Genomic DNA, 27,272 nt, shown 5'->3' on the forward strand with positions numbered 1-27,272 from the left:
TGTTTTGCTCTAATTTTCTCTTAACTTGGCTCTTCCGTATGATCCCCCCCCCCCCCCCACCACCATTGACTCCTTATTTGCTATACTGGTATTTTCCCAGCCCACGTGGCTAAACCGTGAGAAGTGTGCACTAATCGGAAGAGCTGATCTTTGCAAGACTTTGGCCGCTACTTCAAAATGTGAAATTTCCACTGTGCAGCCTTTTAGAAATTTATCACAAACACAGAGAAGGGGACTTTCCTGAGGTGAGATGGGGAATGGCTATAAAGCCGTGCATGTAATTTAGAGGCTTGGAATGCATTTTTGCAGAATAGTTAATTGCTGGATTTTTAATGGTTTCCATCTGTGTGGTGATGTTGGTGTAACAGTTTGTGCAGCTGATGAATATGGAATGTGACGTCTGATTTACAAAGAGATGGATCTGGATTTAACGCAGGATTAGTAAGCAAACGTCTTGTATTTTGTATGGGAGAGGGGCTGCGTTTTCCGAGATGTCTTTCTTTGTATGCCAGTGTTTTAGTTTGTGACGACTGTCAAAAACGCAAAAGGGCGTCCTTTGGATGAAAGTGTTTCCGTAAGGAAATGAAGAATGACAGAATAAATGAGAAAAAGCAATGCATCCATCCATCCATCCATCCATCCATCCATCCATCTACCCATTTTCTCATGAGCACTTGTTCTGTGCTGATTCATTACTGGCGCAGGGCCAGTCCTCATCTTTTTTATTGTGTTCATGGTATTTGGATATTTTGCTAGAAAAACCATAATAAAAATGTGCACTACAGTGCTAAAGTATTGGGTAGGGGGCAAAGAAAATGTAAAAAGCAATTTTTCTGGGTAGAAAGTGCATATTTTCTCAGAAGAAAAACACAATTTAACATTAGAACATCTGCAAATTAATAGTAACACAATCAACACTAACAGGAATTTCTGTTCTTCTCCAAAAAGGTGCTGCTATCTCGGATGGCTAACAGCACAGTACTTCAGTTCCCAAAACTCTCCTCGACCGGTCCTCGTGGTTGCTGAGTTTCACCATCAGCTCAGTTAATTAACGAGGCATCAGTCAGCCACACATGGTGCACCAGTGATCGGTTCAACAAATATTTTGGCGCCTTGGAAGGTTGCTGCAAACACTGGGTGAGGCTTTGTACTGGTTAAGATGGCTCGTTTTCACACGTCATGCTTTTCAGATCTGGCCAGAGGTTCCATTTCTGTGGCATGTGCATATTCTACCATTTCAAGGGCCTGAGCTCAGGAGCCCATTTGCCCTTTTGAGGAGAACAGGACAGAGGCAAGTGGTCACATGAGTCCCAGAAGATCCTTTGCATGCGCCACACGTGATCGATCAGCACCTGTGGCTGACTGAAGGGACCACGTCTGATACCTTCAGCTGGATCAGGCTAGATATTGATTTTTCTCCCCAGAAAACATCTGCTGTGCATCTCAGTATTGGAAACGATTTCAATTTTTTGGGGAAAACCTAGTAAGTGTTGAGTAGATCTTAGTAATGGTTCTTGACAATCTTAAGCCAATTGATGTAGTCATTTTTCTTTAAATTGCATTTTGAAATGGTTCTTAAAAACTTTAAAGCATTAATATATCACAACATGTTACCGTAAATGCTTGTTTTCTTTAACCAGATGTTGAAAATATGTTTTCAATGGAAATGATTGCGGGGCGTGCATGCATATTTGATATATGTAACCCTTGAGGAGAACTTCGGGAGAACACGACTGACCTTACTCTGACGGTGGTTGTGCGTTGTCTTCTTGTGCTTCAAACCATGCTAGGTCATTTTAGGTTTGCCATATTGATTCGCAAGGTATGCTGTCAGCTGGATCTGGATTAACTTGAGGTTTGGTTCGTATCCGGACTTTGCTAACCCCTGATTTAGGGGTTACCGTCACTCAGACGCTGGATGCCGTCATTCCCGGTGAACGATGTAGCCCTGGCTCATCCATTGGCTGATAGTGTGTCACCACACGGCCGGTATTGTGGGTGCTCACTTTCCTGGATAATGCTGGTGACACCTACCGAACTCCCTCTCCGAATCACGATGCCTTCCTTTTGGAAGATTCTCTTGCTTTATTTCATGTAACGGCAGCATTCCATCCAGGGTGTCCCCCTGCCCTGTGATTTGTGAGATCTGGCAGCACGACTCTATACTTGATAAGTAGTATGAAAGCCATATGGGTTAATAGATAACAAGAATATGAGACCGTTTACCGATTTATCTTACGTCGTCCAGACATGAGCAGGGATGGTCTGTAACAGTGTGCCTGGTTTTAATCCTCTCTGCCTCCCATAATCCTTAAATTTAAGCACAGCAGTGCATAAAATGATCAATCCAGGTAATACCTTAATACCTGTTTCTCATAAATGTCACATTTTGACTTTGAAAATAATATAGCCAGGTGAGAAATCTGTCTTATGGGCAGGGATTAATCAGCAGAAAATGTGATTGGTTTAGAATTCTTTTCATTCCCCTTTTCTGGGGTCTTATTGGCGGAGATTAATCAGCAGAGAATGTGATTGGTTTAGGAATGTTGTCATTCCCCTCCTCTGGTGTCTTGCGGGGCGGTGATTAATCAGCAGAAAATGTGATTGGATATAGGATTACTTCTTTCCCCGCCTCCGGCCTGCTACCCACAGCTGCTTAAAAGATACCGCAACTCGGCAAGAACTTGGAGGGTGGAGTGTTTCTAAATTAAATCCACAAGATGTGTAACCCCAGGGCTGTCTCTCCCCCCCCCCCCCCCCCCACCAGTCAGCGAGGGAGATTTAAGCCAGGGAGTTTGACACCCGTCCCCCCCGTGCTGTCGATGAGTAACAGTAGTGTTGTGCCCGCCAGGAATTGGATTGAACATGCTAAATCTTGGCCCGGTGGTCGCAGTGGGATTTAGGATTATTCGGGATGCAACGCTAAGCATGTAAGGTTGTGGCATCAGTCTGTCGATATTTTTTTCTGCGGTGGAGAGACGGTGGCACCGAGCAGGGTGACGTTTCTGCCTCGTCGTGTCGATTTCCAGATCGATGCTGGTCTGTTTATACAACCTCTGGGTAAATCTGACAGTAAACGGCGTATTTTTCTTTGCCTAATTCCTTTCTGACAAGCGAAGCGATTCCAAACTCCGGAGTTACGGGGCAGATGCCGCCACTGCTGCTGAACCATGTGTCTCTGAGTGATTCAGACAGTCTGTGGCTGTTCTCCCGATTTGATGGAAAAACAGGCTTTGGTTCTCATCTGGTGAACCCCCCCCCCCCCCCCCTCGTCGTGCAGCTGTGTGTGTACCTCTTAGAGGTACGGTGTGGTTATTAATGAAAGACTCTCTTGATGCTCAAACGCCTACCCCCACCCCCCCAGAGCCCCCACCCCCGTGAATCCCAGCTCGTAAGACGGACTATTCATCGCAACCCCTGTATTTCATCCCGTTCTTTCGGATGTTCCACACCCCCTGTCACCCCCATACCCCCGCATACCTCCTCTCCCCTCCCCCGTTTCCAACCCTCTGTCTGATACCAGGCCTGTTTGCTCCTTCACTGCGCCCCACTACGCCCCACGGGGGCCTGAACGGATTTTCAGCTGACTTTACCGTTTTCCTGAAGTCGTGGGGAATTTGTTCAGCTGGAAAAAAAAGAGAAACACGAGTGAAGTGTTGCATTGTGACCGGCCGCCTGGAATCGCCATTAATATTCAGCCCAGCTCGCCCCCGTTATTTTCTCTGCCCTGGGAAGCCGCGGCATTTGGAAAATCAGCATCACATGAAGCCCCTGCTTCTCGGTGTCTGCTGCTGGCCGGCTCACTTCGCCGCTCCACGCAGGTTAAAAGCGCGTGTCAGATTCACCGCCCCCAGACTAGCGGGGCGTGCCGACGGCCTGACGTCTTCCGGCTGCACTAGCAGAGCTGATCCCCTGAATCCCGGCTTGCTGGTCACTTTTTTCCTCCGTTCAGTCCTGTCGCGTGATCACATGTGTTTATCTTCACGAAAGAAAGCGATTCAATTTTTTTATTTTTGCGTGCTAAAATCTAACACCTTGCCGCTTCTAAATCGTCCTTCTTCCAGGTGGCGCTTTGACCTGAATTCTGATGTCATGTCCTCTTCCACGGCCGACCCCTGGATAACCTTACCTACCCACATCAGAGACAATCCATCGCAATTAATAATAATAATAATAATAATAATAATAATAATAATCAATACTTTATTAATCTCCGTGGGGAAATTGTCTTTTTATACGCCTCCCTCAACTAGCTCTTTGTGGAGTAAGTTGCCCACAAAGGGCAGCCACCCGTAGCGGCGCCCAGGGAACTGGGGGTTAAGGGCCTCGCTCAAGGACCTGCAGACGTACTGAGGCTGGGTTTAAACCATCCACCTTGTGATTACAGGCATAGAGGCTTAGCCTAAACAGGTAGTGACTAATTTAGTGGTCCACACGTAATTTCTCGCTCCCTGTTATGTAAACGTGCTTCTGGCTGCCTGGCCTGGAGCTGGTGTCCTCAGAGGCTTTTCACCTGAAGCTTCAGCAGTCCAGAAACCATTTCAGGGTTCTCCCTCGGACAGTACATATGACCGGAGTGGAGGTGTGGGGGATGGATTAACGTCTCTGGGCGGCCCTAGGCTGACATCAGCATGAGCATTCAGGTGTTGCCCATTTGAAGGGTCTATCCGGGGGGCTATTCTTCTCCCAGGTGGGCTACCGGAGCTATTTTTTGAGCCAAAAGAGAAATGAAACAGAATAAAACAGTGTGACGTCATCAGCGCTTGGGGTGTTGGTGAAAAATCTTGCCAAGCAGGGGAGGGGTTTAAGTTTAACTGCTCCGTTTTTGTCGAGGGTGGTGCCCAGTTGTTTGATAGGGTCCTGGGTCAGGGGTCAGTCCGAAACACATCCGAAATCTTGGCTTTGTGTTACTAGTGGAATCTGGCCCCCCCCGGCAGAAGCATTTGGGACTCATTGCCCTGGGCTATAGCCTAAGCAAGCCTATGCATCAATCTGCCCCTGGCTGAGGTTGCCCTGGGCATTCCTGCCCTGCAGGGCCGCTTTTCAGGCCTGTACGGGAGGGGTATTTCGGAGGCCCGTAAGGTGCCCTCCCCTTCCCAGAAGCCCAACAGCGGTGCCCATGCTGCCACCTCGAACTGTAGCTCTTGGCAGCAGCCGATCTGGAAAATAGTTGTAAAATTTCATAATGCAGCAGAATATTATTAATGGCCCGCTGCTTTCTTTTTATTTTCATTAATTCTCCCCAGCGTTCCCGTAGATCTGTGGTTATATGTGTGCAAAATAATTATCCTAACACTCGAAAGCTTAAAGAACGGCTGGAGATGGACGGGTGTCAAGTGAGGTAATGCCCATTAATGCTGCAGGTTTTGCGTTTGTTCTGGCAATTTTCTGTGCCCCCCCCCCCCCCCCCCCCCTTCGCAGTTTGTGATCGCTGTCTGGACTAATCAAATATTCAAAAATTTCTCATTAATAGCTGTAAACATTGTCAGGCGGTGTTTTGAGCCTGCGTTAAATAAACCATGTCATTATAATGTGGTTTTAAACTATCGAGCAGTAACTGTATTCATGGGGTAAACTTTTTACGATATGGGTGATGAAACAGCGCAGCAATAGCAGAAGAGAAGTTGTTCAAACTTACTGAAATGCTGAAACGTCCTGACTTTCTGCTGGGTTAAAATAAGCATTCCTGAGAATGATCTCATATTGAAGATGCAGTAACAGTGCCATTTATGGACTGTCTTGGGAAATGGCGTGGATGGATTGTGTCAGGTCATCAGCTTCATTGTACAGCAGGGGTCGCCAGCTCCGGTCCTGGTGAGCTACTGTCCAGTAGGCTTTCTGTCCTCCCTGGCTTCTGGTATTTACCTGAGAGCAGATGGGGCTCATCAGGTTAATGTCAGATTTCTTCTATTTTGGGGATGATCCCTCGGAAGTGCCCAGTTACTAATGTAAAGTGAGAACTAAGTGTCGATCTTTTAAAACGTATCTGCATAGAGAGCGATTAGGACTGTTTGCTGCGTTTTATGACTCACTCATCTATTTAAGCTTTTTGTAATTCAAATGCTAATCGGTCATTCAATCAATTAATCAGTTCTTATTGCTTTACTCCCCATGTCGTCGTGGGGTTTCCTCCGGGTCCTCCAGTGTCCCCCCACAGTCCAAAGACATGCTGAGGTTAATTGGAGTTACCAAAATGTATGTGTGTGTGTGTGGATTAGGTTTATATTACTTTGTTTTGGACGTTGTGGGGACCATCCTGGGATTAGCGTTTCCCCCATAGAAATGAATGGAGAGTCTCCTCAGAGATATAATTACAAACCTGTGTGTGTTTGTGTCTGTAAGTGTATGTTTGTGTGTGTAAGTGTGTGTTTGTGTGTGTATCTGTGTGTGTTTATGTGTGTATCTGTGCTTGTTTGTGTGTGTATCTGTGTGTGTTTGTGTGTGTCTGTGTGTATTTGTGTGTGTTTGTGTGTGTAAGTGTGTGTTTGTATGTGTATCTGTGTGTGTTTGTGTGTGTAAGTGTGTGTTTGTGTGTGTGTTTGTGTGTGTAAGTGTGTGTTTGTGTGTGTATCTGTGTGTGTGTGTATCTGTGTGTGTGTGTGTGTGTGTGTGTATGCCCTGCCCTATGATGGGTTGGCTTCCCATCCTGGGTTACTCTCTGTGACCAGCATGGGACAAATGGAAATGGAAAACGGATGTATTTGTTTCTTTATTTATTTGTTTTCTTGTTTATTTAGACAAATGCTCCAGAATTCCCAGTAGACCAAGATAAGGCTACCGCATTTCAGGTCGTCTGAAGTATGATGTATCCCTCTTGTGTTTCCTGCCAAACATCAAAGAAATTCTTAGCAGTTCTTTGCGATTGGGAGCAGAGAAGTTTCATTAATCATCTTCGTACGTGTAGAGGAGACCTCTTAGAATAATTAATCTCCACAGGAACTGTTGCGTGCGAGAGTTTCCCTGTTGACATTCCGACCTTAATATAAGAAAGGGTTTCTGTTTAAGTATTTATTGGGATACATTGAGTTAATCAGTCAAGGAATTGCTTCCTTTTTGCATTCCCGAAATAAGTAAAAACAAAGCCTGCCCTTCCTTGCTCTGTAGGAAACAGATTAAGTTTGGTTTCGTGTGTAGTCGTCTGTTCCTCATTGTCTGATGTGGAGATGTTGATGCTCACAAATTAGATTTCACGTAACAGTGAGACATTCTTCCTCTGCATTTTTGACGGGCCGAATCCCCATCCATCTGAACCGTACCACATATAGTTGTTGTCTCTCCTGAAATATTGTTGTTTTGGGGCCTCTGCCATCAAGCTGTTTGTTGCCACATCACGTTGACCCATCCCTGGAGTAACTTTGGGTCCCTTAAGGTAACCCTGCGATTGTGCTTTAGTTCGTTACCCTTCCCTGTAGCGGCGGAAAAAGATCCAGGACAATCGCTCCTCCGGGTAAATCCATCCGACAGGCCCTTGAAAACACAATGAGTGCCTCTAATTTCTTCTTCAAATGTTCTTATGGCTCAGATCATTTGCCCAACCCTCCCATTACCATTCAAGCAGCCCCGTGCAGTGAAACGTGAGCTATGGAGAGATTTAATGGACATTACTCGAAGCACTCTTTTATATAATTTGAAATAAATTCAAGGAGACGTCGCCTGCTTACTGTGCCCACAAAGCCGACTGGTCACCCCCCCCCTTTCACCAGGCAAAAACCAGGAGGCACGTTTTATGAGCAGCTAGTAATAATGTGCTGTCTTATACGACGTCAAAACACATGTGTGTGTATAGGCAGCCGCCTAGGGCGCCATCGTCCGAGGGGGCGCCAACTCAGCCAGTCAGTTTCAGTTTGTCTTGGTTGGGGGGGGGGGGGGGTCCCCTGCGGTGATGCTTGCCTTGGACGCCATATTGGCTTCAACTAGTACTGGCATCATTGAGGGTTCATGCTAGTTAGTGGTGTGTAGCTCACAGGTCAGCAGGTTAAGGGTCTGTGTTCGTGTGCAGAAGGTTCTAGAGTGGGAGAATAATCATTTGCTCTTTGGCCCTTGAGTAAGACCTTTAACTCCAGCTGCCCGAGGGGTACTGGAAGCCAGTGGCGAGTATGATGGCAGATGCAGAGAATTACCCAGCATCCCCTTGGGGACGAATAAAGCATGGCTATTTTCCATTCAGATCATTTTTATTCGTTATGAGCGTGTTGTTTGGATAATAATGATCCTTGTCTTATTCATTCATTGCGTATCGATATGTTTACGCCTAAATCTGGCTGACATGCAATTTTGCTAAATAACCCTCGAGTATCAACTCCGTTTGCAATTGCTTAAATTCAGAGACAAACTGAAACCACGCCGCAGCCCTCCTGCTGCTCTCTGTAGACACGACTCATGAACTCCGGTGAGGTTCTAAGCTGGTCTTAGTTTGCACTAATACTACAGGCAGCATTTTAATAGCAATGCAGTTCTTTCCTAGTGATTCAGTCACTTTTTTGGATAGTATAAAGCACATATTTCAGTTTTAGACATATCAATATCAACCATTTGGTGACTTCTGTAGCCAGTTAATCATACGCATCTTTTTTTGTTGTTGAATATGGCTACTCTTGATATGTCTGTGGGCACAGGGTTATTATTTAATTACTTATTTAAAAGGGTTAGCCAAATGTTTATCAAATGATGTAATAAATACATAGAGCTCTTGACTGCGGACGCCTGGTTTTAACTTCAGTGAGTGAGACCATCAATCTGACACAGTAATGAGTGTTTGACTTCAGGGAACTTATAATTAAACAAAGATTATTTTTTTTGCGGAAAAGTGGCCGGGTTAATTAAAGATTCGTCCGGTACTGTTTTGCGGTGTTGAGGTCGAAACTTAAAACTCGCACTGTACACATTTCTCATGAATCATGTTGATTCAGCCCTGGAAAGTGATTCCTGATGATGTCACTGTGTAAATGCCACCCGATTCGCTGTTTCCCAGGGTGACATCCAACAGCTGCTGATCGTGGCCGATTCCCGCGCCGCTAACGACTACTGTGAACATTACAGCCCAGACTGTGAAACCCCTCATCGCGACACCCCCCAGGCTCAGCAACCCGAGGAAGAGGTCAGTGTGTGCCGTCTGTACTTCCCGGGGGGGGGGGTGAAGGGAATATGGCTCCTTTTGAAGCCCATCCTATGGGCCCAGGTCACCTCGGGGTCAAACATGCTCCAAATATTTCACAGTATAAAGCACCAGCATCATAAATGTTGCCTACATACCTCGTCTGACTTCTGCGGGAATGGATACAACCATGTTTGAGAAAAAACTCATTTGAACTGGAATCCTATCAGCTCTCACACAGCAATCACATGACCGGACAAACGGACCAATTAGCGATCAAGTATTTGTTGCTTCTGTGAAACTTCAGAGGTGTCTTTCAGTCTTTCCTCTATGGCCGTCGGCAAGTCGAGTGGCTGTTTTTCAGAGGGGTCTCACTCAGTAGTCTGTTTCGTAATCTAAATACAGTAGATCAGGCTGAGTCTGGGGCTTTGGAATCCCAGCATTAAGCAAGCTGCCATTTTCCTATAGTATTTCACTAAATAGCTAATGACCTCACGCTGGAAAAAATGTTCTTTGGTGAAGTCTGAGTTCTCTTTGGAGCCGCCCCATGATTTATTCTCCTAATCGCTTCTACAGATTTTCCCCTTCAACTCAAGGGCAAAATGAAAACGTAGACTCCGTGGCCCTCTGGAACGGCTTGCATTAGAGACCCCGGCGTTCCAGACGGAACGGCAGAACGCTGAGATGTTGCGTCGCTAAATGCATTAGTAGCATAAACGGCTACGTGGTATAATTCGGGGACAAAGTAGAAAATTGCGCAGACTACGGTTATGCCTTGGGGACACAGGTAAAGCAGCCGTGCTTCCATCGAGTTTCGTCCAGACTCGCTGCCAGGTTTCAGAAAGCTACGTGAAAATTTTGCATTTTTTTCCCGTTAACAGAGTTAGCGAAACACGATGTCACCCGGCAGTGGGCCACATGACATGCAGAGGTACGAACTAGGCGCGTGATCGGTAGTGAGCAGTCCGTTTACATCAGATATTCCATCCATCATTCCTCTGGTGGCGACAAGCCTTGGCAAGAACGTTACATAAACGGAGATTCTCCACTGGATTCTGCTTCCACGCTGCTCACTGCAAGCGACCCAGCGGAGGACAGCCAGTCCATCAGACCTAGAGTTTTTCTTTTTTCTTTTTGAGCTCAGCTGTTCTATCGAGACTCATATATCTTTGTCTTTGATAGATAGCTAGTGTCTTCTGCTAACTTAATCTGCCTTCCATTTGTTTTGACTGCTGATGCTTTTTAAGAAAAAAAGAATGAGGGGAAAGAAATGGACCCTGGCTATTTCTCGTCTGCCTGCGCGAATACGTGCCCCTCTATGTCTCAGTCCATTTCTGTATCGGTTCCATCATTCTTTATTGCTCTTGATGCATAGCGGATGTAAGTTTTTTTTATTTGCATGTTTAATGAAACAAGTTCCTGGCATTTATTGTCAAATAAACTTCTGCTGCTGGGACTCACAGAACAAAATAACATTTAAATGCACGTCACGGACATATTAATTCCGTTGGAAACGGGCCCTTGTTTCCTGTATATGTATATATGAATTTAAAGATCTATGCATATGGTACCAGGAGGGTTTGGACCCACAAAGGCAGATTAGATGACAGTCATCTGGGATTGGTTAAAGGGCTTGTTTAATGCCTTAACGTCTGCCTTGATTGCCACTTTAATTTCTGTGTGCCCCGTATCGAGATTTGAGTACACAGCTGCTGCAGAGTGTGTCTGATGCCTGTAGGACAAACTCAAACTTCTCATACATCATGTGAAACTGTATATAGTTTTGGGGGGGGGGGGCAAATTGAAATACACAAAACACAAATTCACGAACCACTCCGTAAGGACTTCCTTGATTATATTAACGCATATTGCTGGTTGAAATATGATCGACTGTATATATATTTCAACAAACATGTCATCATGTATTATTAATGAAAAATACATAATGAACATTTAAGATATTTTAAAAGCATCGTGGAGCCCTTGTCCTTGATTTAAGAAGTAATATAGTTCTTCTAGAAAAGTTAGGTAAATATCTTCTGACAAGCATATTATAATTGTCCTGTTTTTTGTCACATGACAATAAGTTAAACATAACTGAAACATTATAAAATTACAATCTAATGCAGTGGTTCTCAAACTCAGTCCTCGGGACCCACTGCCCTGCTTGTTTTCCAGCTATTATCCCTGCCCTACACACTGCTGATTACCTGGATCAGGTGTGTTCAGTCAGTCAGAAGCTGAAAGACAGCTGGGACTGGTGTGTGGGGCAGGGATAGCAGGAAAACAAGCAGGGCAGTGGGGTCCGAGGACCGACTTGATCTAATGAAATGAGAGGCTCGATGCTTTGTTGTGTAAAATACTTGCCGATTGCATTGAAAATGGAATCGTGTGTATAGATGATATGTCTGTCTTTCTGGTGGACATATTTACTCCTCCTCTGCCTCTGTTCCCATGCTAACGTTTTTCTGCCTGGCTTGTTTTGCCTTCATGATTTAGTACACTACTGATGACACGGAATACGTTGAATTCTATGATCCCTATGAAGATTTAGCTGAAACCGTGCCCACCCCAACAGAAGAAGAGTATCCTGGACCTGAGGTAAAGAAAAAAAAATCAATAACAGATGCTGGTCCGATTTGTCGCGTGGCATCTCACCTGTCGGCCATCTTGGAATCTGTGTTTCGCCCCACATCCTTGCAGTCAGGCCTCATGTCGTCCATAGCCCCGCCTCCTTCCTGCCTTCCCGGCCGGGTGCAGCCTTGGCCGCCTCCTGCCCCCTCCTCCACCTCCTTTTTGCCTTCAAAGCACCCACCCACTCATGCTGTCTCCCTTTCATTCCTCCACTGCACTTGTTCTAGAAAAGGAAAAGTAAATCCGTCAGCAAGCTGCGGAGAACAAGAAAGTCGGCAAACCCTAAGGCCACACCCAAGATGGTGGCCGCAAAAAAATCAGCCGCTAGAAAATTTACACCTAAGAAGAAGAAAGTGATGCCCGGTTACCAAGCAACTGCACCTTCAAGGCCGACATTCAGTCTAGGGGTAACGATAGACCAGAATGTAGCATCGAGATCTTTCCAGTGAAAGGGGCAGGAAAATCTCTGATGATAACCTCAACTGCGGCTAACCCCCCCCCCGCCCCCCTGCCCCCCCCTGCCTTGCCCCGGACATCAGTGTAGATCATTCTAGGTGCCAGCGGTTTACAGTAAGTGCCTTGTGTGTCCATCCTTTTTGACTTTTAATACTCTTTCCCTTTTTCCTTTCAATTTCAATTTAAATTTAGCCAAACAATGTCGATGGGGATGACTATATAGAGAGTGAATTCGGGATTGTAGAGGATTATTCAACCACAGCTCCTGAAACAGTGCAGCCAGACAAGGTAAATATTCCAGTTTTTCCTTTAAGTTCCATGTTTTTCTACGGGGGCAACTAGGACGACTGGCTCAAATGAGGAAGCGTGTGGTATGAAATGACAGAGACAGACGATTCGTAACAATTGTTCTGTGTCTCACTGTCATTTGGACGGTAGTGCCCAACAGCGTATGCTAACAGTATATAGCATCAAACTAAAATAATGCTAAATTCATGTTTTTTTTCTACACACTTTTCAAACTCTGATGATTCTGTACAAATTTTTAGCTGACTACAATTTCAAAGGTAAATTTTCTTGAGAGTCTCAGCTTCAGGCTGTTTTGTGAATGATGGGTAAGGTTAGGAGAGTCAATTAATCGTAATCAGAATCAGGATTATTTGTCCAAGTGCGTTCACAGGGAGTTTGTGTCCGGCGGTCAGTGCTCACATGCAGACAGTAGCTACAGACACAAAACAAGACAAAACATTGTCTCAGGACAAGACAATAGTCACATGTCAAGGATAGAAAATTCCATTTTCACTATTAAATGTACATTTCAATATATTACATTTTTAAGATTTCTGTGGACTTGAGCGATGACTCTCTGTATGAACAGGATAAGCTGTATCAGCAATAAACCTCGTCACAAAGTTGCTGAGTTCGTAGATTTCCTTATGTTTCCATTTCGTGCCGTGGAAATTTTTTTTTGGGGGGGGGGGGGTGTCATCTGGGGAAATCCCAGCCCAAAAGCTCTCTGAAGACTCTGAAATCAGGCATAGCTGTCTGTCTGCGTATGTGATTTAATGTGTGATATTTTGCATAACCGAAAGGTCATGAACTTTTATTTGGAACATTGGGTAAGACTTTACAGTGCATCTTCATTATGCATTCATAGATCATTCAGTGCACCTTCATAATGCATTCATTATGCATTCATAGAGTATTCAGTGCACCTTCATAATGCATTCATTATGCATTCATAGAGTATTCAGTGCACCTTCATAATGCATTCTTAGAACATTCATAAGCTGCATGCAAGTACATCTTAACATCCTAACATCCCTTAGCAGCTTTAATATACATTAATAACAAACATTACATGATTATACAATTATAATGTTTGTTATTATTATATAATGATTGTTATTAATGTATATTACAGCTGTTAAGGGATGTTAGGATGTAAAGGTATACATGCATGATGTTTATGAATGCTTTACGAATACTTAATGTATACATTATAAGGTGTACTGAACGTTTTATGAATGCAATATAAAAGCATTATGAAGGGGCAGATACTGTAAAGCGTTACCGAACATCGTCTCATGGACAGAGGCAGATGTGACGTTAACATTACTGTGAAGTGTGATAGGCAGCTAAACATGAGGAATATGCAGCTTCACACCGGAGAAACCTACTACTATATGTAATTGACAGGGGAATAAATAGTGGCATGCAGCTTCTAGCAAAAAATTAAATTACGTCTTTTTTGCTGAGGGGTGATGGACTTAGCAGGAAGATGCTAAGGTGCATGTATACTAGAGGAATTTTCAGATTTCATCCCTCCAATGACAAGGGAAGCCTTACCCATGGTTGACCAAAACGGCGAAGCCTCTCCTTTCACGTTTTACTCACTTGGCACTACGGTAGTATGTGTGGTGAGCTGACGGCCTCACAGTGGGTCCAGCTCTTCATGCGCTTGGGATTTCTGTAGCGGTGCTGCGTCATAGTTCCCACGCTACTCGGGATGATGAACTATGACCAGGCCATCATAAATCCGCGGTGCCTCTGAGCCAAAGACCGCATTGTAGTAGCGTGACCATGCAAATGCAGTACGACCGCAGGCAGCTCTATGATGGTGGTTGTACCTTAAGTACATCTTTTTATCGTGAACCCTCTACTACTGTGCGCATGTACAATGATAAAAATAAGCTCCTCGCAATATTGTCAGAGGCAGAGGTGGACAGTTTAGGTTCAGAAAGTACAAATCCAGACCAAGATTTTGTTTCGACCAACTACGTTAATATAAAGAGTCACAGTCACAGAACATTCAACTGCTTAGCTGAAGCAAAATCTTGGTCTGGATTTGTATTCTTATGGATCTGAACTTTCCACCTCTGTTGTGCAGTCAGTTTGGATTTGCCCTTTGAGTAATGTGTAATATCAGCCTTAACTGGACCATTATTGGATATTTGGGCAAAGGATTTATCCAAGAGATTAATCCATTTAATTAAACACCATATGACAAAGTATTGCATTCCAAATTACATAATCTGTACTGCATTTTGTACGTGTCACTCCTGACATATATTATGACTACAGAGACTGAACTGATAAGTCAATGCTTTACACTGCTTAACTAACAGTCCCCTCTAATGCTCAACCCTTTGCTTCTACACTCGGGTACAATAAGGCGGTTGAAGAACATTATGAGGACTATGTACCTGGAGGGGACGAGGTTGGTCTGGAGCCTACGGTTGCCACGGAGACCATGGAAACCAAGGAAACTGTGGATGTGGGAATCGATGAGTATGACTTTAAAGAGTTTGACGTGAAGGAGACCGATATTAACGAGTTTGGGAAAAAGCATTACGAATATGGGCCGTACGACGACTATTTCGGGCCGGAGGCAAAGCCCACTGAATCCATACATGAGGAGTTTGGGCCCGGTGTTCCGGCAGAGACCGAATATACCGAGAGCAATGTAAGTATGGTTTCCCAGCATGCAGTTGGTATATGTCGCCATGTTTGTACTTTCCATTCCAGGGCTTAGAGTTCTCATTCCATCCACAAGGCATGCTTTCTTTTTTTGTATGTTAAGGGGTGAAATTTATGCTAATGGCTATTAAACATATACCAGACTGTTCCTCTCTGGGTGAACTTCAATATTCAAGTGCTATAGCAGAACACGCCACATTGGTAGAGAAGCTGATGCTCGTGGGAGTTTTACTTACACAAAAATGCCCTGAGGGCAGAAGGAACAATGATTGGGTCAGAGATATAACCAATCAAATTGTTGAGGAGGAGGGACCAAGGTATCTGATTGGTTTGTTCTACTTCCTGTAGTTGCTTGGACCCACCTCCTCTACAATCTGATTGATTATCTCTCTGAACCAATCACTGTTCCTTCTGCCCTCAGAACATTCTTGTCTGAGTAAAACTCCCATGAGCGAATCTGATGTCTAGAGAGAGAAATAAGCCCACATGCACTCATGGACTCACCAGCACAGCACTGTTACCTTGGCCAGCTTTGATTCCAGTCTGTGATTCTTTTGGAGATCAAAGGCATACAAATTACCAAGAGCCTGAATGCGTTGCTTCAGACAGACTCTTGCGTAGGACTAGGCCACAAAAACACCAGTGGTTTAACATGCTACATTTTTTCACTTCCAAGCCTCCAGTCTAAGTATGGTAATTCAGCATCCCATCATCTCGGCAACCTTTACTTTCGGTATGCGCTAGTTTTTATTCGAAAGTGTAATGGTCGTCAACCCAACAACCAAACCAAAGAAAGCATGTGGCCGTTTTATTTGCCGCGGGTCTCTGGGCAGCCTTGACCCCGTTTCGGAGTATGATTAGCTGACGGATATCTGAGCCATATCTGTTTTCTACTGAAACACCCATTGCCGTTGCCCATCTGTGATGAATTTGGAGGTTTTATTTATTTATTTTAGAATACCAAAGCGCAAGCAGAAGGCTCTATATATATATATTTTTTTTTTAAAGTTACAGAGAACACAAGTTGACATCAGTGTATCTCCAGTGAGGTGATGGATAAGCTTCCATGCTGAGTTAAGTGCTGTAGATCCGTCTCAGTGTTATGTTCTTCTGTCAGTCATTAATTTTAGCTTTGACTAGAAGAATCACAATGCTATAAATGCAGGAGACATATTTTGATCTGACATCTGTTGATGTTTCTCAGCAGAAACATACACTCGTCAAACACTTATCCTGGTCTCACCATTAAGTAGAACAGTGTTTCCCAATATGGTCCTTGGGGACACATAGACCGTTTACTCCCTCCAGACTGCCCACATTTTTGCTCCATCACAGCTCCTGGTAGGAGCAGAAACATGGTCTGTCAGCAGCTCCTCGATTGGGGAAACACTGATGAAGTAGATGGTTCCTGTATTGTAGAGTCCATCAGCTGGTGTCGATAGTGACAGCACACATTCAGGCTCGTGGATGTTGAAGTTGTGATCCCACTGAACGTTGCATCTGGGGAAAGCGGTCAGTTGTGTTGCGTTGTAAGCCATCGCACACAAATGCCGTTTTAAGCTGGCGGGGGTTGATAGTCAGCCCTGAAAAGATGACTAACAGGATGTTCTTCATCATCCTCCCTTGTTATGTCTGCGGAATCCCCTGTACTAACCCACGTGTCCGCATGTGCATGACGCTTGCTGATGTTGCAGTTTCTAAGGTGATACGCTGAACTTCAAACCGATGGTTACCCCCGTTTTTCAGGTCGGGGGAGGCGTAAGCTATTCTGGAGAAAAGGGGGAAAAGGGTGAACCCGCTGTCATTGAGCCGGTAAGACCACCATCATCATCATCACGATCATCATCTTCATCATCACAATCTCATCATCATCATAGGACCTATCAATAAGAATAGATATATGTGATACAGTTCTAACTATGTGTAACATTAGCATGTAAATATTATTTTGGAAGGACATCTTAAAGGATATATGTACCTTTAAGACCCACCTTTAAGAACTTATTATCAGCATCGTTAATATTATTTTTATGTGTAAATATGAGTTTCCATTTCTGTTTTATGGGGACAACAGGGGAGGCAATATAATTTTTCCTTGGTATTCTGCCTGGGCATTTGTTATAAGTGCTACCGTTTCCATGGTTACAGGGAATGCTCGTAGAAGGACCCCCAGGACCTCCAGGCCCGGCTGTAAGTATCGCATTTTTTTTACGTTTTCACAAAAGAAATAAGCCCCATTTTATTTTTTTATTTGAACATTTCAGGCGACGGCTAAGATGCCCTGTCAGCTAGTGGGGTGATCACTGCAATGCGGAATGAATTTTGAGAGTTTCCGTGTCTGCACCCCCCCCACCAATCCACTCCTCAACCCCCCTCCCCCCCAACCGTGTCTTTTTCTTCAACGGTTGCTGTGGAACTTGGACGCCCTTCTCCTGCAGCACAGTAGCTTGACTGTGCCGTATTTTTTTTTTTGTTATTTTATTTTTTTATTTCCAGGGTCTTCCAGGTTCTGCTGGTCTACAAGGGTCCCCAGGTCCCACTGGAGATCCAGGAGAAAGGGTCAGTACAGCTCTTCAAGTCCTGTGTCCTGTCAGCTTCTCGTGACCGTTTTAAATATTTAAAAAATTCTGTGGAGGTCCGTTCCGAGGCCTGACTTTAAACGGCTTTTTGGGTTTCCTTCAATGTTTATAGGCTTGTAATTTTTGTGTGTGTCTGCCTGTGAGCTGTGACTATGTCTGTAACTATTATTGGATGGCGCAAAAATAACATTCTGCCATAAAGGATTTTCTTTTTCTTTTTACTGACTCACATACTACATGTATAGCACATAGAGCTCAATTAGAAACCATTCTAGCTTATGATTTCTCCAGGCCTGAAAATCTTATTCAGCATTTTAAAAATAAACATGAACATAAAAGCTCACAGCTACTTAAATCCCCTGTAGTTTTATGGTGCAGCCTATAAAATTTAAATAAAGGTTGTATGTAAGAGGCTGCTGTTTTCCACAGCGATGTCGGGGGACGGATATCCTGAAGTGGGAAAAAAGACGCACCTCAATTGTTAGGTCACGCATTTTCCAGATGGATCTTGGGTAGTTTGGAAAGGCGGAGCTGTGGACGCCTTGCCTTCCGGAGGGAGGTGATCCCGTTGAGTGGGTCATCTCGGGATGACGAGGGAATGCCCGTCGGGTCGAGGAAACCGAATCCTGGAAATGCTGTTTTCATTAGCACAACAAAGAGCGCTGGGACCTGGCCTTAATTGCTGCCCTGATTGATCCCGCCTCCTGCTGTAGCTCCCGGGGTCTGGGCGCGAGATGCTCTCCTGTGCAAATTAGTCCCCATTCTGGCTTTCCTGATTTTGGAGGAATGTGGGCGGCGGCCCTGATCGACTGCTCGAAATCTGGGATGTCTGGGGCCCCCCAAGAACTTGGGGGGGGGGGGCTGTTTGTTTTTCCAGCCCGCTGCCGCACCCTCCCTTCTGTTAGAGCTGGTTGGGGGGGGGATTAACCCTTAAGGGAAAGTTCCACAAATGGAGGCAGTATTCTCTTGAACAGCAGACTTTTCTCCATGCTATGTTTACGTGGTCACTTGGGGCCAAAGAAAATCATTGAGGGCTGTCTGGGTGGCGTTGGTGGGGGTTGGGAGGGGTGGGGGGCTGAATTGAGTTCTGTTTACCTATCGGTTTTGCGGTGCAGAAGTTGCGCGCACCTCTGGAACCACGGCAGAATGTCCGTGCCTCTCGCAGGTCCTCAGAAAACGTGCGCACTAGATGGCATCGCGTCTGCCGACTCCTATCCAGGAACGCAGTCTGCTTTAATATCTTTTTCAGAAAACACATGGAAACAATTAGACTGAGATCGCCTGAGGAAAGAAAATGCAGGAATGGCCTGCTAAACAGATTTTTTAGCTGTTTTTCTAAGGTATATCTTTGCGTATAATAATATTTCCAATTTTTATTTTGAATCTTGTAGTCCAGCATTATTAATAAAAGCGTTTGAATACTTAATAAACAATAAGTTAACACAATTTATATGTACATTTATATTCTACACAGCTGCATGCTCATAGGAAATATAAAACAGGAGACTTGTCGTCATACATTAAATTAATATTACAGTTTTTTGCTCATCTTTACTGATTTATTGTCAATTTGCCGGATGCTAAAACCGCTCTGTGCTTTTGTTTAGCTTTTCGGTTAATATATACATGGTTTATATGTCTTCCATCTTTTTTTTTCTCCCTGGGGAGCATCATTGACATTCCCCCAGCTGAAGGTACCTATGCAAGGCAAACATCGGCTGGGTGTTGGTTTTGGAGTGTAGACACAGTGCTGCTTACAAACAAGGCCGTTTAGCAATGAGGCAAAGCTAACGTGGCCAACGGGGGCTACTCTGTAAACAAGGTCGGCCCCCAGGCTGAAAAATCCCAGTGTGCTCCATCCCAGCCATATGCACATTCCACCTGGGGGGAAAAAAAGACACGGGGGGGGAGCTAATCTTACCATCTGAATGAGGCCGTTTTTTGGGGAGTTCTTAATTACTTGTCAAGCAAGTACTGTATGCTCGGTGAATAAAAGTCATCCTCTTTAATACGCTTTACATCCCATGCGCTTAGCGGTGCGGAGTTGAATAGCTGGAGTGCAAACAGCAAAAAGAAAAAGATGAATTGGTCATTGATATACATTTTAAATGAACATTTGAACTACGGCAAACTTGGGTACTGGAGCTGCAGGATGTTCAATGCAGCACCTAAACAAATCAGCATGTTTTCCTGAATATGGCTGACAGGAAATATTTACAAATATTTTAAAACCTCCTGTTCAATAGATTATGAGCGTATTTTGACTGTCTGCAGCTGGGAACATCCTGATATTTCGAACACGCAAGCCGAACCATTAAGCAAACTCTTTTATGGAAGCGTTGATTGCAGGAGCGTCTGTTTCTTTGCTCTGAAAGTTCATAAATGAACTGAATGTGAATCTATATCTAAGCTCTGTGTCTCACACCCAGGGTCCTGCAGGTCGGGCTGGCCTCCCAGGAGCAGATGGGCTACCCGGTCCACCGGGTACCATGCTGATGCTGCCGGTATGTTTGCTGTTTACTCCCTGACTTATCGATTCAGAGCGCCTTGCTATCGACGTATTTAGACGCGCCACCCTTACAAAGAGCCATGTCTCAGATCGTTATGAGTGAAAAGGTGTTAACTCTGATTGCCTGTTTATTACTGTGAAATCACCCAACACCACTTCCAAGTTAAGTAGTTAGTGGTAATGATGCCTTCTTACAACGTGTGCTATTTACGCGATAATAACTTGCTGCCGGCCGCCGGCTTCCCCGGATCAGACTTTCCGCTCTCGGTGAGAATCCAGTGTTAGGATTTGTTTAAAAGGCAAAACGAAAAGCCGGGCTCAAAGCAACGGAAAACAGGTGGGGCTCCCCAGATGTGCTGGAATTCGGGGAATGCTCGGAAAACAAAGGCAGGCTTCAGAAGCGCAGGGATGCCGTTTAGCGGAGGAGGCTGAGGTGGTGATGGAGCCGGCTATGCTGAGCAGGAAGTGAGGCGTCTCTCCTGTGACTCGGCAGTTCCGCTTCGGGGGAGATGCCTCAAAAGGTCCGGTGGTGTCCGCCCAGGAGGCGCAGGCTCAAGCCATCCTCTCGCAGGCCAGGGTAAGTGCCTTTCCACCGGGGGGGGCGGTTTGAACCACCTTTGGCACAGCACTAAATCACTGGCCTTTACTGCCGCCGGTCGGCCGTTCAGCGCCTGACACATAAAGCCGCCGAACATGTGAGCGCGTGGTCACGGGAGGCCGCTAACGCTAATCCGAAGAATTTTGTCTCAAAGATGGGGGGGGGGGGTGGGGGGGGGTGTGAATGACAGGGCCGCTAACTTTGGTCAGCTGGCTGGAGTGAGATTTTCAACAAGTCTGCGCACACATGCACACGCATCTACATGCACGTTACAGTTTTATTATGTGGTAAGTAGTCTGTAGGGTTTGCAAACTACCTTGACGCTGTTTATGTAGCTAATTTTAGGGTTATAACGTAATAAAGCAGATTTGCCGTAAGATTTCTCACACGAGCGTGAGATTCTAAAGGCAGGAGTGTCACGGCCGATGCGTGGCAGTTGGAAATCCTGGAATGAGTGCCGGTACCTTCCTGTTCGCCACTTAAGTAAGAGAAAAACACGTTTGGTACTTTTGTGAAGGAAATGTGTTTGCGAAGGAGAATTGGAAAGACGACTGTATGCCTGACGTCCTTTGGCGTTTCGTCTGAATGTGCATCGCCATGTTCCGTCGGCAGTGCAAGCTGTGATTGGCACATGGGGGCAGCTCAGTCCGGATGCTGTCGTTCTGTGCCCAGTACCCTCTCTGCTTATTTATAATCCTCTCCCCGCAACCCAGCTCTCCATGCGAGGCTCCCCAGGACCGATGGGTCTCACAGGCAGGTCCGGGCCGGTGGTGAGTTACCCGTTCCCTCCATCCACATACACACACAGACACACACACACACACAGACACACACAGACACACACACACACACAGACACACACACACACACACACAGACACACACACAGACACACACACACACACACACAGACACACACAGACACACAGACACACACACACACACACAGACACACACACACACACACACACAGACACACACACACACACAGACACACACACACACACACAGACACACACACAGACGCACACAGACACACAGACACACACACACACACAGACACACGCACACACACAGACACACACACAGACGCACACAGACACACAGACACACACACACACACACACACACACACACACACACAGAGACAGCAGACTTGATGAGAAAGCCAGATTTTCTCCATGTACCTCCACACGTCACAGATCATCAGCCAGAAGACGAGGCTCGTTATGGAGCAACAGGCATCGATAGCCGCAAATGTCATTTTCATATGTCAATAATTTATGATGGAGTGAAGCTTCCTGACCGTGCTGGTTTAGGACTGTTGCTCTGCTGCTGCCTTCATTAAGTCTTCCGCTTTTACGCTTATTTTTGGTTATTCATCTCAACCCACGTTGTGCTTCTCCAGCTTTCCTATGCTAATACCCTGCTTAGCAGCGACGCTATCGCCTCGTTGTAACTGAAAACAACAATGAATAGATTCTAGCAGCACGTTTCCTCCCTTCCATTTTCTCTTAAGCCCAGCACATGAAACTAGCAGCAATTACTGTTCATAGTTAAAATAGTTTGAGTTTTCATGGCTGAAAGCGTCGAAGAACCATTTCACTGAGTGACCCGTGACTGCTTTCCATTATATATTGGTGATATTAATTCAGAAATGCTTTATTTTCATTATTACAAAAACAATAAAAAAGGTTCTCTCTTTGATGTTACATTACCAGATGTACATAACATATCTGGATTACCAGTTAGCCTGAGATATTTGGACAGGCCAGTAACACAGTTAATTCCTTTTTCAGCTGTTCATTTGTCGTTTAAATTTTCTGTTTGGCCCCGTAGTTTTTGATCAGATAACTTGCAGTGAACGTCTCCTACAAACGAAAGAACAAACAAATAGCTTCTATAGCACCAACACATAATAGCGCCTAATTACCCAAATGGCGATTAGCGTTTATATTAAGGATTGGAAATTATTGCAGCCTTCTGCGATAAGTGATAGCTGGACAGATCATGGCGTCAATTAATGGAATTCGTTAAATCATAGCCAGCCTGTTTAATGTCGCCACCTGCTGTCTGCTTGCGCTAGTCCATTACTCACGTGACGCTCGCTGTCATTGTGACTAACGGGAGGAATGGTGCTTCTATTCGAGTTTCCGGTGGAGTTATGAGGGTGCGTGGGCCCCTGCTGTAATGTATGCGTGGTAGGAAGCTGGAGCAGAGTTTAAATATTCTGGCCGTGCTTCTGAAAGGAGATGGGGCTGAATCCCAAGAGGGCCTCTGCTGCTCTAAACTTCAGCATATTTCTGAAGCTGCACCTTCTCCTCTCGCGCTTAGGGTGGCCCTGGATCTCCCGGCCTCAAAGGGGACAGCGGCGATCACGGACCCCCGGTAAGCCTCAGCCACCCGTAGACCACCATGTTCACATAATAGAACTGATTTTCATTGATTTTTTTCCTCTGTGAGTATTTCACATACTGTGTATCACCGCTGTTATGGAAGCAGGGTCTGTCATCACCATCACTGACCAATCACATGATGTTAAACACATGACATCATTTAGGGTCCAAGGGGAACCCAAGGTCCACCAGGACAAGTTGGAAAAGCTGGAAAGAGGGTATGTCGATTTTACTGTCCCAGCCATGAGTGTCTAAATAAAAATAATCCTTCCTGTGTAATTCCTCGTTAGCCTCGTCTGCGCGGGTCGCTAATTCAGAGCCTCAAGGCAGCCTCTTTGGTTCTGCTGTGACGTCAGCCAGCTCACCCTGTCTGTCATTGTAAACATCTGACACGTGTGTTGAAGAACATCTAATACTCGTATGCACCCTTCATCTTTTATTAGTGATAATAGGAGCAGAATTCCACTGTCTACAGTTCCACGACTTTGCAGTTAGTTTTGGTTTAACGTGAACTGTAAACCAAGCACAGCTCATTTACTTAAATAAAATCATTGTCGCATATTGTTTCATGTCTGAATTTCTTACTTTTGCCAAAAGGGTCGGTCTGGAGCAGATGGAGCCAGAGGAATGCCGGGAGAATCGGGTGGGAAGGTAGGACCTTGTTAAGGGCAATACCATTAATAGTATTACTGGTTAATAATTAGTTTACTTTTTATTTACTTTAGTTGTGTTGGTGCTCAATGCGATCCATAAACTCTATCATGCCTGCTTTATAAGCTGAGTTGTTTGTGGTAGCAGACCCTGTGTGATGGGCTTATTAATTTGGACGTTAAGATTTCCTTGCATCTCACAGGGAGACAGAGGGTTCGATGGGCTTCCCGGCCTGCCCGGAGAGAAGGGACACAGGGTAAGTGAAGGATTTTACACGTCACAAATGCATGGGGCAGTAGGTTTGCGCTGCCGATCAGCGCAGACACTCTGAAGTCGGTGAGGTTGTAGCCCTCTGGTTTTCCAGGTATGGTGAGTATTCTGAAGGTGAATCCAAGCAGATGACCGTCACTCATCCTCAGGCCTTGACAGGCACTTCCGGTACCTGGTCTTTTAGCGCGGTGATGACTTTTCCCTCCTGATTTGATGTAAGGTTGCTTTTATTTAGTCTGAAGGCAGCATTGAAATTCCCCTCACCAAACTCCGCCTACCTTCAGTTCCTGTGAATTAGAAGAGACAATTTAATAGGCCAAATGTGTGGCAGGAAGGGCTGCGAGGTTTACTTTTCCCTCACTAGGAAAACAGTTAGCTTCCAATGAGAAGAATTACACAATGCTCACTTCAGCGGGAAATGTGTCATTTGTTTAGTGGGGTATTACTGTGTCTCTTAGGGAATTTGAAATAAATGGCAAAATAAAACACATGAGGTTTTGCTTGTGGCCCTCGGTGGGATTAGAGATACAACATAAGGGTGGATCAATGAGGTTGAGTTTTTTTGGTGGTTATTTAATACGAAGAGCGGATCTGATGTCTCCAACAAGAACTCAGGACAAATTTTAAGGGTTTGAAGGTAAACAATGGAACATCTGTGGGACAATTCAAAGTGGGGTTATTTACTGCATTATGCATGGATATATTTTGGGCCGGTTGTCCACAACCACGATCCTGCACGCCAGCAGATCTGGTTCTTCTAAGAGTGGATGACAGCTTCATTTATGGTTACTGAGAGCTGGGTTGGACTTCAAAGCTGGGCGTTTATTGTCATCAGACGGAGATTGCAAGCGGTGGCATAGAAATTAAAGTTATCTATCAAAAATGAGCGGGTTGGAATAAGTGTTTATTTGCTCATGGATTTACACTGATGGATTCCATTCAGCACAGTCCACAAAAACTGTCATCTTGAGCTCTGACTGTTCTCATCTCATTATCCGTTGAAGCAGTGGTAGTGTTTTTTAGAGCAGACATAAATCACGGAGTCTTATCTTGGAATTGCGTCTACCCAATCACAAATCCTGTTTCCGAAAAGACCAATTGAAGAGGCTAATTGAAAGTCTGCTTTTCTTCCCATTGATACAAAGGAAACAGAGGGTGGTATTTGAACTGTGGTGTGACGAGACCTGCTCATTAGCGTGGAGGCCACGTTCACATCCCGGATGGCTTCGTTTATGCCTGCGAAGGATGTCATCCGGCTCATTACTGCCACCTAGCTGGGTGGGGGTCTCCTATAGAATTTCTGTGCTGCAAGGCACCATCCTGGGCTATATGTTTTCCCACTGTAGCCGCCGGCCTCCATGGCATTATAATTGGTAGCGCAGTCACTGCCAGTTTCCCTTTGAAATGGCCTGGAGGGAAGAGGACCCAGCCGGGGCGTTGCTAAATTTAGGGTTAGAGCTTTCTGGGGGGGGGGGGAGGGCCTCAGATCATAGGAAAGATATTTCCAGCCACTGTATTGGGTTCCTAATCCTGGGTAATTGCATGGCACAACTCAACAACTCTGCCCAACAAGACTTTCAAGAGAAGGGATTTAAAATAGAGGTTATGATCTTAAATGACACCGTAAGCTTAATCTGGTGGAAATGGTAATCAGGCATTTCTCTCTGTCTCTCTCTCTCTCTCTCTCTCTCTCTCTCTCTCTCATCCTGGGCCTGACAGGGGGAGGGTGGTCCTCCTGGCCCTCCTGGATCTCCTGGAGACGACGGACAGAGAGTGAGTGCAGATCCCTTCTCAGACAGCCCATATGTGATAATCAGAGCCGTGTGTGTCTTGCGGCTGATGTTGTCCTTTGCGTCTGCAGGGGGAAGATGGCGAGATTGGACCCAGGGGTCTTGCAGGAGACAGCGTAAGGCCTTCCTTAACCACATTAACAGCCCGTACTTCGCTACAGTATGTAGCTTGACCCAACTGTCTTCAAGACAAATGTAATCTCACTTACTTTTAGGCAAACAAAGATGCATTGCTGTTCATTCATTCTGTTACACGTCATCGTGTTTATACATGTCTTCCTTAACAAAGAAATAAGGAAAATCAATCAATAATTCTTTTGAGATTTGAAATAGGCAACGTGCTGCCAGACTGGTGAAATAATTTTCCTGTTTTGTGATGAACAAAACATAGATTTGAAGCGAGCGCTTTAAATGCACTGGGGTTACCTCACAATTCGTCGTGGAACCTAGCCATCCCAGTGAAAGAGAAGCACCTTTTTTGCTATTGCGGCTTTATTGCCACTAGAGGGCGCATTTGTGCAATCGTTCAGCGTTCATTAACAGAGTTTGTCTATGCTATTGTTGCAGGCTGCACATTTCATTCACGTCTCTCCCATTTTTGAAAAAAAAATATATAATATGAGCTTTTTGTTTCTTTGCCAGGGTCCAAGAGGCTTGCTTGGTCCCAGAGGTTCAGCTGGTCCTCCCGGACAGCCTGTATGAATTTTTAAGTATCTTTCATTACAGTATTATTTTACCCGACTGGAGACAGCATACATGCTCATGTATTCTATCTGTTTCCATAGGGTATTGGTGGTGTAGATGGTCCCGCTGGTCCGAAAGGAAACATGGTATGAATGCATGTTGTTCTGGTATAAGTACATAGGAAAAGGTGAGATCTGATGTACGTGTGCTATTTACGAATTCCGAAGTCTTCCTTTGCGACGTAGGCATCCTGTTCTGAATAATTTTGTCATTAGTGCTAGTTCTAGCCCATGTGCCCCCGGCAAGCTTCACTGTTGGCTCTATCCCCATCTTGAAGTTACAGCCCCCTCAGAAGACGGGACCCTAGGTGTCGCCTGATGGGTTGACTGGTGTTGTCTACAGATCACCAGTTATGACCATTTCTGACGTCACATACTCCATAATTCCCTGCCAGATAGCTCCTCGATCTTGAAGGGGGGGGGACAGTGTTCCATGAATTGGTGTCAGCTCTCGATGAGAATCCGCGGTGTCCTACCGCTGGGTAGAGAGCCATCAAGCAGCGGACCCCGAGCACTGTGGGTTGTAGGTGCCATAATGGATTACGAGCTGGAATTGTGGCCAAATTGTTTCTGC

The 27,272-nt window shown here is 45.2% G+C and overlaps 1 protein-coding gene across 1 annotated transcript in view; it reads left to right on the forward strand.

The window, feature by feature from the left end:
- The window catches only part of col11a1b (collagen, type XI, alpha 1b), an 86,183-nt gene that overhangs the window by 15,125 nt on the left and 43,786 nt on the right, over positions 1 to 27,272 (forward strand). The window contains exons 5-22 of the mRNA XM_048989358.1: positions 8,972 to 9,097; positions 11,594 to 11,695; positions 12,377 to 12,472; positions 14,859 to 15,149; positions 16,910 to 16,975; positions 17,312 to 17,353; positions 17,660 to 17,722; positions 20,172 to 20,246; positions 20,745 to 20,828; positions 21,563 to 21,619; positions 23,183 to 23,236; positions 23,409 to 23,462; positions 23,842 to 23,895; positions 24,098 to 24,151; positions 25,885 to 25,938; positions 26,027 to 26,071; positions 26,598 to 26,651; positions 26,741 to 26,785. Of these exons, the coding sequence (XP_048845315.1) occupies positions 8,972 to 9,097; positions 11,594 to 11,695; positions 12,377 to 12,472; positions 14,859 to 15,149; positions 16,910 to 16,975; positions 17,312 to 17,353; positions 17,660 to 17,722; positions 20,172 to 20,246; positions 20,745 to 20,828; positions 21,563 to 21,619; positions 23,183 to 23,236; positions 23,409 to 23,462; positions 23,842 to 23,895; positions 24,098 to 24,151; positions 25,885 to 25,938; positions 26,027 to 26,071; positions 26,598 to 26,651; positions 26,741 to 26,785 (1,416 nt within the window). The remainder of the gene's footprint in view (positions 1 to 8,971; positions 9,098 to 11,593; positions 11,696 to 12,376; positions 12,473 to 14,858; positions 15,150 to 16,909; positions 16,976 to 17,311; positions 17,354 to 17,659; positions 17,723 to 20,171; positions 20,247 to 20,744; positions 20,829 to 21,562; positions 21,620 to 23,182; positions 23,237 to 23,408; positions 23,463 to 23,841; positions 23,896 to 24,097; positions 24,152 to 25,884; positions 25,939 to 26,026; positions 26,072 to 26,597; positions 26,652 to 26,740; positions 26,786 to 27,272) is intronic.

The sequence above is a fragment of the Brienomyrus brachyistius genome, chromosome 21 (assembly GCF_023856365.1).
Source record: "Brienomyrus brachyistius isolate T26 chromosome 21, BBRACH_0.4, whole genome shotgun sequence".
In the NCBI taxonomy this organism is placed as follows: Eukaryota; Metazoa; Chordata; class Actinopteri; order Osteoglossiformes; family Mormyridae; genus Brienomyrus; species Brienomyrus brachyistius.